The sequence below is a fragment of the Mustela putorius genome, unplaced genomic scaffold, assembly GCF_011764305.1.
Source record: "Mustela putorius furo isolate JIRA1106 unplaced genomic scaffold, ASM1176430v1.1 tig00000596_pilon_pilon_pilon, whole genome shotgun sequence".
Taxonomy (NCBI): Eukaryota; Metazoa; Chordata; class Mammalia; order Carnivora; family Mustelidae; genus Mustela; species Mustela putorius.
Genome location: NW_025421428.1, coordinates 5,273,134 through 5,288,194, shown reverse-complemented (window position 1 = coordinate 5,288,194; position 15,061 = coordinate 5,273,134). Strand labels below are relative to the sequence as shown.

Genomic DNA, 15,061 nt, shown 5'->3' with positions numbered 1-15,061 from the left:
TTTCTTGTTCTCTTTCTTTTTAGCAAAAATCCTTAAAATGGTTGTTATACTACCACCACTTCTTCCTCACCTACCATTTACCACCCAACCCATTAAGAATGCTGCTAATAATCTAATCTCTCTCTTGAAAACAAAAAGCAAGCAAAAACAAAGACACCCTTCTTAAGGATCACCCAGGCCTCTATCCTGTCTTTTTTCAGTCACCATCGAAAGCAACCTCTCAGCAGAATCTAACATACCTGGTTATTCCCGCTCTCTTGAAACACTTTCTTCATCTCTTTTCAAAGGCATTCCAATCTAGTTTTCTTTATATCTAGTTATATCTTCTCAGTCTTCTCTGCTGGTTTCTCTTCATCTCCATCTCTCAATGTTGAAGTACTCCAAGAATCAGTTCTTCACTCAACTCTTCAGTTTCTATGCTCACTCTGTGGGTGATCTCATCTAATCCCATAGCTTTAAATACCATCTATATACTGTTGATGACAGCCACAGTCGCTCCGGAGGATCAATCTCATATAATCAACTACTTGACATCAAGAAATGGACACATAATAGTCATCTCAAATTTAACATGTTCAACTTCTGGTCCCTCTAACCCAATGCTGGTCCTCCTTCCATTTAAATAAATGGCACCACCATATATGTAACAGCTCAGGCCAAAAATTAAGAACCATCATTTATTTCTCTTTGCCTCAAATCCCACATCTAATTTGCCCACCCTATTAGTTCTACCTTGAAAATATATCCTGAATCAGACCACGTTCACCTTCTAGTCTTAAGTCAACATTCTCTCTCCCTTTAATGAATGAAACAGCCTTCTATCTAATCTTTTTGCTATTGGTGTTGCCTCTTGATTGCCCATTCTCCATGGAGCAGGCCAGATATAACTCATAGTTTTGAGTATATTCACAGGTTTGTGCAACCAACACCAAAGTCAATTTAAAATGTTTTCATCACCTCAAAAAACAAAACAAAACAAACCAAAAAACCCCAAAACACCAAAACTACCACTGTTAGGTTTCAACTCTTCTTTCCCCTAATAACTCCAGACCTAAATAAGCAACAACTAACTGATCCTCTGCCTCTGAAGATTTGACTATTCTAGACAGTTCATATTAATGGAGCCATGTAATTTCTGGATTTTTGTGACTTGACTGTTATTTAACATGTCTTTGAGGATCATCTATGTTGTAGCATGTATCAGTACTTCATTCCTTTTAAAGATGATAAACATAATATATATAATAAAATATTTTAAATAATTGTATACCACATTATCCATTTAGTAGTTGATAAACATCTTTATCTTACGTCTTTCTTCCTTTGTCGCTTATGCTTTTGGTGTGGTATCAAAGAATCCACTGACAAATCTGAAGTCATGAAAATTTACCCCTGTTTCTTCTAAGAGCTTTACACTGAAGTCTATAATCCATTTTAAGCTAATTTTTGTATATGGTGTGAGGTAAGGGTACAACTTCATTCTTTTGAAAGGTGCTATTTAGTTGTCCCAGCACAATTTGTTGAAAAAAAAAAAAAAAAAAAAAAGACAAAAAAACCTATTCCCAACTGAATGGCATTAGTAAACCTTGTCTCAATCAGTGGACCACCGAAATGATTCTATTCTCAACTCTCAAATGTATTCCAATGATCTATATGCATATCTTTATGTCAGTACCACTGTCTTGATTACCACTGCTTTATAATAAGTTTTGAAATTACAAAGTTTGAGTCCTCCAACTTTGTTCTTCATTTTCAAGATTACTTTGGCCTATTCAAAGTCCCTTGAAATGCAAAATGAATTTTAACAACTGGCATATAAACATCTACATGGATGTTACCTAGGATTCTAATAGATTGCAATGAAAATGCAGATCAGTTTCATGAACTCTGTATGAATTTCCATCTACTGAGCTCTTCTTTAATTTCTTTCAACAATGTTTTACAGATTTCAAAGTATAAGACTTTCACTTGTTTAACTTAACACTATTTCATTTCTTCTCTTTTTTTGAAGTAGATTCCACATCTAGTATGGAGCCCAATGGGGGGCTTCAACGTGCAAGATCAAAACCACAGCTGAGATCAAAAGTCAGACACCGATCTAACTCAGCCACCCAGGTGCCCTTAGTTCATTCTTTTTCATGCTATCATAAATGTTTTTTCATTGTTATTTTAAGATTGTTCATTCCAGGTGTATAAAAAATTGAACTTTTTGTATGTTGATCTTGTATCCCGTAATATTGCTGAACTTATTAGTTTTAATAGGTTTTTTCCCCCACATTTCATAGGGTTTTCCATATATAAATTCATGTCAACTGCAAACAGAGTTTTTACTTCCTTTTTTCCAACCTGGGTATAATATTTTTGCATGCCCAACTGCCCTGGTTGTACAATGGTGAACAGAGGCTGCAAGTGCAGACACCCCGGTCTTGAGTCTGAACTAAAGGGTAAGAATCTATTCTTTCACTAGCATGAATGATTCTTACTGTTGAGTTTTTCATAGATACTATTAATCAGGTTGAGGAAGTTCTATTCACAATTGATTTATTTTCTACATTTCTTTATTTTTATAAAAAGGTGTTGGGTTTCATCAAACATTCTTCCTGTGCCTACTAAAAATGATCATGTGGTTTTGTTTTTAGTTCCATCAATATGTTATATTACATTCACAGATTTTCAGTTGTTAAACCAACTTACATTCTTGGGATAAATCCCACTTGATCATAGTATGTAATCCTTTTCATATACTGCTGAATTAAATATCCTGATATTTTGTTGGGGACTTTCATGTCCATATTTTAAGATACTGACATATAGCTTTCTTGTGATGTCTTTGTCTTGATGCATTGGTACAGTGGCACCCTCATAGATTTAGTTATGAAATATTCTCTCCTTTTCTATTTCTTGGAAGTTTATAAGGAACTGATATTCTGATTTAAGCATCTGGTAGAATTCAGAAATAAAGCCATCTAGGCCTGAGCTTTTCTCTGTGGTATATTTTTTGTTACTAATTCAACTTCTTGTCAAAGGTCTATTCACACTAAGTCTCATTAGTATTTTTCTACAACTGTATCCATTTCACTAAGTTCTTTAATTTCTTGGCATATTACTATTCCTAATAAGCCTTTATAATCCTTTTTAAGTTTGGCAGTAATGCCCCCTCTTTCAGTTTTAATCCTAGTAATCTCTCTTTTTCTTGGTCAATCTAAGGTAATGCTAATTCTGTTGATCTGAAAGAAACATGTGCTCGTTTTATTGATTTTTCTCCATTACTTTTCTATTTTGTTTCACTGATTTCTACTCTAATCTTTTGTTCCCTACTTTGGCCTGTTCTACACTTAGTTTGCCCTTCTTTTTCCAATGTCTCAAGGTGAAAGATGAGGTTATTGATTTGAAATTTTCCTTCTTTCATAATATAGGAATTTACAGGCAGAAATTTTCCTATATACATTTAATAAGCTATATCCAATACTGCCTGCTTTTTTAGTATCTAGTGAATATTTTCTAATATGCATTGATATTTCTTTAATGTGTGTATATCACTTTAGTAGTTGTGGAACTTGCCATGCATGTCTTAATTTGTTAGAATCATGTTCTAATTTATACTACCTTAATTGTAGTAAGATACAAAAAATTATTCAAATATAGCAGTATTTCCCCATGGTATTATTATACATAGTATCCATAAATATTACAAACCAACACATTTTATAATTGTTACTTCATATAATTGTGTGTCTTCTAGAAAAGATGAGAAAATATGTATTTATTTTGTTGTATTAATTTTATCAATCCTAGTCCTCTTCATTTGCTTTTGTAGTTTTGAATTACCATATTAAGTCATTTCCTAAGCTATAATACAGCTCTGCTCTAACCTACCTTGTTTTTTTTTAATGACTGGCAAATAAATCATATATCCGTATATAATGGGTACAATATATGTACATTATGAGTACATCTTGTATATATAACACAAAAGAAGAAAAATGTATTCATACTGTCTTTATCGTTACACAATTATCCTTACTGGTGCTACGGATTAAAATTATTTGGGGTCACTTGCTTCTAGCCAGAGTAACGTCTTTCAGTATTTCTTGCAAGGTGGTTCTGATAGCAGTAAATTGTTTTTATTTCAAAATATCTTTATTTCATCTTCAGTTTTGACTAACAGTTTTGCTAGGATTCTTGGTTAACAGTTTTTTCTTTGAACACTGTGAATATGTCATCCCAATGGCTTCAAGCTTCTGCTATTTCTGCTGATAAGTCAGCTATAAATCTGAGGTTCCCTTCCAGGAAATGAATCATTTTTCTTTCATTACTTTTAAGATCTCCCCCCGGAATTTGGTTTTCAACATTTTACTAAGATATACCTTTTTGTGGATCGGAGTTTATCTTACTTAGAGTATGGTGAGCTTCTTAGATATGTATTGCTTTTTAATAAATAAATGTGGGAACTTTCAGATATTATTTCGTTAAATATTTTTTCTTCTCATTTTCTTCCTCTCCTTCTGAAATACATACAAGGATGTTATTACACTTAATAACATCTCATTTTTCTGTAGTTTTGTTCATTGTTCATTCTTTTTGTTCTTTGGCTATTTCTACTGATCTTCAAGTTTATTAATTCCTTCTTTTAAGAGTGGTTGGCTGGCTCAGTCTGTAAAGCATGTGACTCCTGATCTTAGGGTGGTGAATTCAAGACCACACAGTAGGTGTGGAGCCTCTTTAATAAAAAAGTAAAAATAATAAAATAAAAATAACAAAAATTGTTAAATTCTTTCTTTTAAAAAAACATATTTGTGGGGTGTCTGGGTGGCTCAGTGGTTTAAGCCTCTGCCTTCAGCTCAGGTCGTGATCCCAGGGTCCTTGGGTTGAGCCCCACATCCCGCTCCCTACTTGACAGGAGGGCTGCTTCTCTCCCCCACTCCCTCTGCTAGTATTTCCTCTCTCACTTTGTCTCTGTCAAAGAAATTTTAAAAATCTTTTAAAAAATGTATTTATTACAGTATGTAATTGATGTACATTATATGTCATCTTTGCACAAGGGCCATGTTAATCATCTCTGTATTGTTCCAATTTTAGTATGTGTACTGCCAAAGCAAGCACATGTACATTCAAATGCACATAATTTAAATGTGCACTTTGGTGAATTTTGGCATATGCACATACCACAATCAAGGCAGTGGACATATCCATAATGTCCAAAACTCCTTGCACTCCTCTGTACTCCCATTCTTTTTTAAAAAACATTTTTTTTTAAAGATTTTATTTATTTGACAGAGAGAGTTACAGCAAGAGAGGGAACACAAGCAGAGGGAGTGGGAGAGGGAGAAGCAGGCTCCCCACTGAGCAAGGAGCCTGATGTAGGACTTGATCCAAGGACCCTGGGATCGTGGCCTGAGCTGAAGGCAGATATTTAACAGACTGAGCCACCCAGGCACCCCTGTAATCCCATTCTTCTTCCCCATCCCATCATAATACCCCCAGGCAACCACTGAACTGCTTTCTGTGACTCTAGGTTTTGCATCTCCTAGAATTATATACAAATAAAATGTGCAATATGAGCTTTTGGTGTCGGGGCGGGGCGGGTCTGTCGCCTTCCACTCAGCTTATTTTGATAGTTCTTCACGACTGTGGTAACATTTCGCTTTTTAAAATATTTTAAACCCTTCTCCCATTTTATTTGTTATGAAAAATCTGTGGGTCTCTATTTTTTATGTATTTTTCCAACTTTTTTGAGACTTAATTGAAATAAAAACGTTGTTTAACGTGATTTGATGTGTGTACATGTTGTGGAATGATTACCACAATAAGGTTAATAGATCCAACAACTCACACGATTACCATCTCTGTGTGAGATCCACCTCTTCACATTGAGTCTGTGTATGTCCTTAAGGCTGAAATGAGTCTCTAACAGGCAGAATATAGTGGGGATCATATTTTTTATCCTCTCAGACACTATGTCATTTGGGGAATATAATTCAATTGCATTTAAAATAATTATTTATAGGTAATGTTGAGAACATTCAAGATGTATTCTCTTAGGTACTTTCAATCAATTATGTAATATAGTATAGTTAACTATAATCCCAATGCTGTACATTACATTCCCAAAACCTCATAAATGCACAACTGGAAATTTGTACTCTTTGACCAACGTAGTATTTCTCCCACCATCACTTCCTGCCCCTGGCAACCACGATTTTTGGCTCAGATTCCACATTGTGGAATGTGAAATATGTTTTCTGTTGTTGTTTCAAGGTATTTTTTATTTCTCTTTTGTTTTCTTCTTTGATTCACTGGTTCTTTGGGAATATATCGTTTAATTTCCAAATATTTGTGATTTTCAAATTTTCCTCCTTTTATCAATTTCAAATTTCATACCTCTATAGTCAGAAAAAAGATATTTAGCACAATTTCAGTCTTCAAGTTGCTAAGATTCGTTTTGTGACCTAACATATGATCCATCCTGGAGAATGTTCTGTGTATGCTTGAGAAGAGTAAGTATTCTGTTGCTAATGATAGAATGTTCTATATATGCCTGTTAGGTCCATTTGGTCTATGGTACAGTTCAAGTCCAATGTTTCCTTATTAGTTTTATTCCTAAATGATCTATCCATTGTTTAAAATAGTTTACTAAAGTTCCCTATCATTATCGTATGGTCTATTTCTCCCTTCAGATCTGTTTCTTTTGCTTAATATATTTAGGTACTCTGATGCTCAATACATATATATTTACAACTGGTACATCTTTTTGATGAATTGACCCATTTTTCATTATATTATTCCTTCTGTCTCTTCTTATAGTTTTTGACTTAAAGTCTACTTTGTCTGGTATCAATTCAGATACCCCTGCTCTCTTTTGGTTTCCACTTGCATGGAACTGCTTTTCCACCTCTTCACATTGAGTCTGTGTATGTCCTTAAGGCTGAAATGAGTCTCTAACAGGCAGAATATAGTGGGGATCATATTTTTTATCCTCTCAGACACTATGTCATTTGGGGAATATAATTCAATTGCATTTAAAATAATTATTTATAGGTAAGAACTTATAATGCTGTGTTACTGTTTTCTCACTGATTTATAGCTCCCTTGTTCTTTTCTTCCTTTCTTGATGTCTTCCGTGTGAAATGAAGTTTTCCAAAGTGGTATACTTTGATTCCCTTACTGTTAGCTTTCATGTTATCTATTGTAGGTTTTGCTTTATGGCTACCATGAGGCTTACATAAAATATCTTAATATGTATTACTCATATAACAGTGTATTTTATATTTGTAACAACTTCAATCATATATAAACACTCCACCCTTCCCCCCACAATATTTTAGGGTCTTGGTGTAAAAATGTAACTTTTTATATTGTATATTCATTATCACTATAGTTATTTTTAATATCTTTGTCTTTTTAACCTTTATACTAGAATTCATCAACACACCATCTTACAGTGTAAGAGTATTAGGATTTTGACTACATACTTACCTTCTTCAGTTTTACACTTTCATATTTTTCATTTTATTAGTTAATATTCTTTTTTTTTTTTAAAGATTTTATTTATTTATTTTACAGAGAGAAATCACAAGTAGATGGAGAGGCAGGCAGAGAGAGAGAGAGAGGGAAGCAGGCTCCCTGCTGAGCAGAGAGCCCGATGCGGGGCTCGATCCCAGGACCCTGAGATCATGACCTGAGCCGAAGGCAGCGGCTTAACCCACTGAGCCACCCAGGCGTCCCATTTATTAGTTAATATTCTTTCATCTCAGATTGAAGAACACCTTTCAGAATTTTTAGTAAGGTTTGGTGATGATTGATTCCCTTAGTTGGACTTGGGAATATCTTTTCTCTCCTTCATTTCTGAAGGACAACTTTGCTGAGTAACACATTCTTGGTTGTTTTTTTTTTTTTTTTTTTTTTTTTTTCCCCTTTCAGCACTTTGAGTGTATCATCCCACTCTCTTCTGGCCCGCAAAGCTTCTGCTGAGAAATCTGCTAATAGACTTATGGAGACTCCCTTGTCATGTGATATTTTTTTTCCCCCCTTGCTCCTTTAAAAATTGTCTTTTACTTTAGACAGTTTTATTATAATGTGTCTTGGGAAGAATTGCTTTGGGTTGAAATCTTGGGGAAACCTATTAGTTTTATGAACTCAAATGTCCAAATTTCTCTCCAAATTTGAGAAATTCTCATGCATTAGGTCTCTATAACCTTTCAACCCATTTCCCCCTCTCTTCCTCTGGCACACCAATAAATGCAGAGATTATTTTTATGGTATACCATGGTTCATGCAGGCTTTCTGCACTCTTTTGCATTTTTTTGTTTTCGAACTAGATAATATTAAATAATCTTTCTTCTCCTTTGTAATAATTTCTTCTGCTTGATGATTTCCATCTCATTTGCTTTCCCTAAGGTGGCGATGACTGCTCAAGCATGTGGTTTCTCTCAATCCCACAGAATCCAGTTTCTATGCATGCTCACTGGCCATCAGCAAAGATTCATTCTGACCATTCCTGTCCTCAGCAGCATGCACAAGAAGGCAGTAACTGGGGGTGGGTGTGTCTGGGTGAGCTGCACAGAGCTTGGTGGTACCCATAGCCCAGCTGAAGTGATCAGCAGGGGAGACAACCTCATGAACAGACTTCCTGATAGAGTTCCCAAAGCAGTTAATAAAATGTGTGTTCCTCTCATATGTTCCATTCTCAGCCTTAGCTAGTGTTCTCCCAGCAAGACTGTCCACCCCCAAGTTGTATAGTTCATAACCCAATATTCTGGAAGGAGTGAGAAAGAAATGGGTTTTGGGAGTATCCCACACAGCTGGGGAATCCAGCACTTGCTCTCAATTTCCCACATGGAGAAAATCATGGGCAGAGAAAGTCTCTACTGGCATTGAGCTGTGCTATCTTGGGGGAAAGGTGACACAGGTAAAGTAAAACAGCTCCTTTCACAGTCTTCAATGGATCCAATCTTGGATGTTTTTTGGTCCAAGCATGCTGAAACCTGATAGACCCCTCGACTTCCACAAAGGCACTCTGGTCCATGACTGACTGTCTAAATCAGTGTTCTTTGAGGGTAGGATGGTAGTAAAGTTTATCCTAAAACTCCTGAAAACACCTCTCATTAATTCTTTTGCCAGTTGAAATTTACTGTTGATCCCCTCTAGTGAATTTTCGGTTTCAGCTGCTGTGCTTTTCCACTTCAGAATTTCCAACTGGTTCCTTTTTTAATAATTTCTATCTCTTTAATGATATTCTGTATTTGATACGACACTGTCATCATACTTTCCTTTATTTCTTTAAGCGAGATTTCTTTTAGTTCACTGAACTTAATGGCTACTTTGAAGAATCTATGTATTAAGTCCAACATGCCACTCTTATAACCAGTATCTACTGTCTGCTCTTTTAAAAAAAAAGGACATACGGGTTATTTTTTCATGTTTCTTTGCATGTTTCACAATTTTGTGTTGGAAACTTGGTATTTTAGATAATATATTGTACAATTCACAGTACTGGTCTCCCCACTCTGGGACTTGTTATTTTTTTTATGCTTGCTTGTTTATTTAGTAGCTAGGTAGCTTATTTCCCTAAATTCCATTCCCCTCATTCCTATACTGTTAAACCTCTAACTTGCTCCCCTGGAGAGATGTGGCTTTGCCTATAGTAATCCTAAAATGAGAGCAATTTTGAAAGAGTGCTTGGACTCCTTCTCTGACCACCATAGATGTTAAACTCCACTAATTATGGCCAACTGCTCTATAGTTTTCAACAATGCACTTGGGTATAAACTACTCCACAGAATAAACTAACCAAACTGACATTACTTTGAAGGGAGTTTCAGAGGTCCATGTTAGATCTGTTCTAAGAGTCAGTCTCCTCCCAGTAAACCTATACTTAAATCTATATGTTCAATCAATCTATCAATCTCCTCTCCAATTACCTTTCACCACAAGGTCTACTGTTTTTGAGAGTACCCTTAGGCTTGAATTTCTCTACACTCTACTGTAAATAAAGTCAGTTTCTCTGGGAAGGGATTAGGAGCTGTTTTATGACACCCTTCTCACTACAGGGAAAATCTGAGAGCCACGGTCGTGAAGTTAGGAGATGGAACAATAGCATGTTTTACCCTGAGTGACATCCCATCTTTAGAAGCTGAGTACATGGTGGTTGTAGGTGGTATAGTAGTCTCAAGTCTTCTTGGTCTGTCTGTACTGGTGGGGAACCACTATTTTAGAGGCTAGGGCAATTGGACGCTCAGTATTCTAAGTAGCACTGTGCCCAAAGGAGAGACTCTATCCCAAGAACAAGGGCTGGGCAAAAAAAGGGCACCCCCCGCCCCCAATCTCTGAGTCACACTTGGCTAGCAAAATGTAGCTGGAGGCAGGATGAGAAATGCAACTGCCCTGTTATTCCCTGGAAGATAGCCCTCCAACTAGGAGTCAGGGGCGGGGGTCGGGTGAGAATCCTGTCTTCTTGATTGCACTGAGAATGGGATTACCATTTTGCTCAGCTGGGAGAGATGAGGGAAGCAATCTCTCTTGGTTCAAATACCACAGATTCTTTACCAAATTTTAGTAAATTTCCTTGAATAAATGTTTCTTTACTTGCTGTATACCCTTTAGAACATTTCCAAAGACTGTAAATCATTGTTTGTTTTAATCACTGCCACCAATTTTGCTAAGGAGCAGGTCCACACATCTCCTTATGCTGCCATGCTAGAAGTCTCTATCAGCCAGTGAGCTTTTTAAAATGCAAATCAGATTATGCCCCCATTGAAAACTCTCCAAAAGATTCCTTCACACTTATAACAAAGTCCAAATTTCTCCTAAGCTCTACAAAGGTCTACATGATGCAGGCTCAGCCAAGCACTGGATATCAGTTTACCACTTTTTATTTCCTTTAGTCACTCTGCTCTAATCTCTGTCCTAACAACGGTGGTCCTCTTCAGGATCTGTCTTCTGTTCCCTTTAAAAAGCTCTCCTCCTGGATTTCTCCTTGGCCTTCTTCCCCATTTCATTCAGGTCTCTGCTCAAATGTCATTTCAAGACATTCTCTATAATAGTACCTGCCCTTTCTTCTTTATCCATGTATCCCACTCTGATTTTCTTCACGGCACCTAAATTTATGTAACCTATTCACTTTCTTATGTGCTTAAAGTCTGTTTCCTCCATTAGAATAACAACTCTTAAGAGGGTAGGGCGCTTTGCAATCTTATTCACCACTGTATCCCCAGTATTTAGTACTTGGCACACAGTCAACACTCAATAAAAACTTGAATGAATAAACTTAAACACGAACTGAAATATTTTTAAAGCAATTTACATTAAAAAAAAGCGATTTACATTTTAAATGGCATTAACAGTGTTCTTCCTAATATTCATAAAGACAATGATTAACAAAGTATGGGAAAAAAAGTAAAATAGTTGTTCATCTGGCTTAGAAAATATAAACAAACAAAAATGGCCAATATCAAAGTATTTAATATTGTTTCAATAATCCTAAAATTTATTTTTATAAATTACACTGCTGACCTGCCCTTGCTTTTACACTACATATGCCAGAACCAGAAGAAATAATCATCTCTAATTTAATGAGAAAATAAAACCAATACTAAGGTCATAAATATTTCTACTACGACCACTAGTTTTCACAATTGGGGTACTGGAAGACTTAGAAGCTAATCAAATTGAAAATCCTTAATCAAATATAAATTCATCACCATCACTAATTATAAATAAAAGACTTTACTATTAAAAAAGTTAGGACACTATTTCCCTTTTTTTAGTTGCACTCCATATACCTTCCTATTATAGGCCAAGTTTTGCAATGAGCCTAGCAAGGCTAAGCAAAGGAATCTTAGGTTATGGAGTTTTACCTTGAGTCCTGTTTTCTCGTCATCACTTCCATTATTTGTAGATGGTGTCTCATCTCCTTGCCTGGAAACCAAGACAAAATCTTCACTATTAAGAGTAGAAACAGAGTCTGAGGAGACACTGATTTTTCCAACAGAAGCCTTGTCATCCATGACTCAAGAATGAAGCTCAACTCATGAATGATTAAATATTCTAAAAATGCCTGAAAAACAAAAACCATAAAGATACTCATATAGAATGTCTGCCAGATATTCAGTTATGCTCTAATTCTTACAAAATACATAAGGAAAAACTTAAAAAAATACTTTCAAAATCTCTTCCCAAGACTTTCACTACTTACAACTTAGGCTTTCTATTCCAGATAATAAAGGAATTTGATGCTATTCAGGGCCAAGATATTTCAGATTAAAAAACAAATAAATGAAACAGATTCCCTTGAGAATAACTTCCTACCTACAGTGATTTTTTTTTTTGGCATATGTTACGACTCTATTGTTAGACCTCAAAAACTATTATAAAGTACTAAACTTCTGTTTTCTACCCTTTGATTTGTAAATCTATACACATAAATGAAATTGAAAGCACACAGGACAATAACTAAAGTTTTTCTAATGTTACTGATCCCTGAATTTAAAATATTAGTAAGATGCTTTTAAGAAATAAAATTTCATATTCACACTCAAATAAATTCAAGACAGAGCAAATTCCTTACATAGCAAGAAATCAGAAATCCATTAAAAACTCAAATCTTCCCATCCCATGGTTTCTTAGAATTTAACTCAACATGAACATTATCAGTAAGTTTCATGCCAAAAATTCCCAGCAAGAAGTATAAAAATATGTCACTTATGAAAAGCCACTCAATTATTTATGGACTACTGGAAAAAAACTTAAACTCATCTACCATTCAAAAACCTGGTTCTGAATACTTTATGGCAATGTTCCCATTTGGTTGCCAAAACAGCAACAAACAATGCAACATACTCAGAAAGCTGTAACCAATAAACAGTAGCTCTCGCTCTGTGCTCATCTTGTACCCCAAAGAGGTAAAAGTGCTGAGAGTCTATTTAATCTCTCCAATTAACAAATCCTGACTTATGCTTTGTGTTTTTAACTGAACATATATTTATTGAGCATACACCATGTGCCAAGCACTACTTTCCCTTCAAAGGCTCAAAACTAAACACCTGGCAGCAGGAATTACACAATCCCTGAGTATAACCATTAAACAGACAAGAAAATGGCAACCCCAAAAGAAGGTAATTTACCTAGGCATAACTAAGGATGGAACCCTTACTTCTACTACTTACTGCTTCCTATTTAAACTAATTTCCTTGTTTAAATGGCTATCATAGCTTTATATTTCATAGGACTAAATTTAGATGTATACTGTGGCATTCAAAGACACTTTAAAATGTATTTTTTGAAAACTTTCTCTAATGTAGTTTTGCTTCATCCATTCAGGCAATACTCACTAAGTGTCTAGTATATAAAGAATAATACATGGTAAATGAGAGAAAATAGAATCTTGCTCCAAAGGAATGTACAGAACAGAGGCACAATGAACAGGTTACGAGGTACTGATTTAGGGTAAAGAAAACTATGGGAACATGTTTAGAGAAGGACCTAGACACTAAAAGTTAAGGAATATATTCACCTGAAACTAGCAGAATATTGTATGTCAATTATACTTCAATAAAAAAAAGAAATTATTAGAAGAGGTAATGTCCTTACTAAAGATATATACTTTTTTTTTTAAGATTTTATTTGCTTATTTGACAGAGAGAGAGACAGCAAGAGACAGAACACAAGCAGCAGGAGTTGGAGAGTGGGAAGCAGGCTTCCCGCTGAGCAGAGAGCCAGATGCGGGACTTGATCCCAGGACACTAGGATCATGACCTGAGCCGAAGGCAGACGCTTAATGACTGAGCTACCCAGGCGCCCCAAGATAGATACTTTAATAAATACCCATGTATTTGCCCTTATTGGATCCTCTTACTAAAGTGGTTTCCTTGCTTTTGTACTCCATCAACTCCAACTCATCAATTCATGATCTAACTCCTTTTCCTAGTAGCCTGCCAATCCTCATCCCAGAACCAAGTAAACTGCTTGCCTTATTTCTGCTCCTCTAACATTTTACATTTTTATAGCACGTATTATGATGTATTACAATTTGATGGTAACTGCCTCTTAATTTAATCTTCACATCATTTATTACACAGATAAGGAGATTGAGACCTAGACTGAGGTGTAACTTGTTCAAGATAATGGCTGTAATGTAAGGTGGTTAGAGGCAAAGGCAAAAATTTAACCCAGTTATCTGTTATTCCAGAAGCTATGCTCTTTCTGTCAGATTATGATACCTTCCCAATGCCACGAATCTGGGCCCAGTCCCAAAACACTCAGTATTGGGTAAAGAAATCTTTATCTTTTGTAGAACATGCTCATACTTCAGACAAGGCTCTTCATGCTTAATTAGATTTCCATTCTTTTAAATTGTGATTAATAGCAGAATGCCTCAGAAAGTTCTCTAAAGCTATGATCTGAGACACTGACTACTTTCTATAATACTGTAGACTCAAAAAACAATATACTTTGGTATTTAAACACTACGGAACTGAGAAGACTTGGCCGACTCCAAGTTCAACCTATTTCCTTTGAGGAGGTGATAGGAAAATACACTTTATAAAATACTATTTGTTTTGGCACCTGTAAAAAAGCTGAATCACTAAGTGGGGATGAGGTTTATCAAAACATGAAGTAGTACAGGAAAAGTTAAACAAGACTCCCCTCCTCTGGCCTCCACAATAAAGAGGTATCCCAGAGCGCCTGGGTGGCTCAGTGGGTTACGCCGCTGCCTTCGGCTCAGGTCATGATCTCAGGGTCCTGGGATCAAGTCCCGCATCGGGCTCTCTGCTCAGCGGGGAGCCTGCTTCCTCCTCTCTCTCTGCCTGCCTCTCTGTCTACTTGCGGTCTCTCTCAAAAATAAATAAATAAAATCTTAAAAAAAAAAAAAAAAAGCGGTATCCCAGAACCTGGTGTACTCCTGGCAAAGCTATATTTGCAACCTCTCTGGAGACCACGAGGAGTAACTGTTTTATTTTTAATCCCTACTTTTATCATTTACCAAAAGAAGTCCCTACTGTAATCCTTCATCCTTCAGACTGCAACTCTAGGTCTAAACCTCATGGATAATTAAAATAAGCTT

The 15,061-nt window shown here is 35.8% G+C and overlaps 1 protein-coding gene and 1 non-coding gene across 8 annotated transcripts in view; both read right to left on the bottom strand.

Moving 5' to 3' along the window:
* RABGAP1 (RAB GTPase activating protein 1) overlaps window positions 1-15,061 on the bottom strand; it is a 154,317-nt gene that overhangs the window by 126,429 nt on the left and 12,827 nt on the right. For 3 of the 7 annotated variants that reach the window (XR_006607426.1, XM_004757356.3, XM_045082362.1), the window contains exon 2: window positions 11,856-12,055. Coding sequence is in view for 4 of the 7 variants with exons in the window: in XM_004757356.3 (XP_004757413.1) it covers window positions 11,856-12,005 (150 nt within the window). In the remaining 3 variants the exon portion in view is untranslated. Of the gene's footprint in view, window positions 1-239; window positions 527-11,855; window positions 12,056-15,061 lie in introns of those variants that run through there. The other 4 variants (XM_045082363.1, XM_004757360.3, XM_013058775.2 and 1 more) reach the window with 3 other exon arrangements.
* LOC123392831 lies at window positions 4,996-5,103 on the bottom strand. The gene has a single exon (XR_006607514.1). It is a non-coding gene; the product is annotated as a U6 spliceosomal RNA (small nuclear RNA).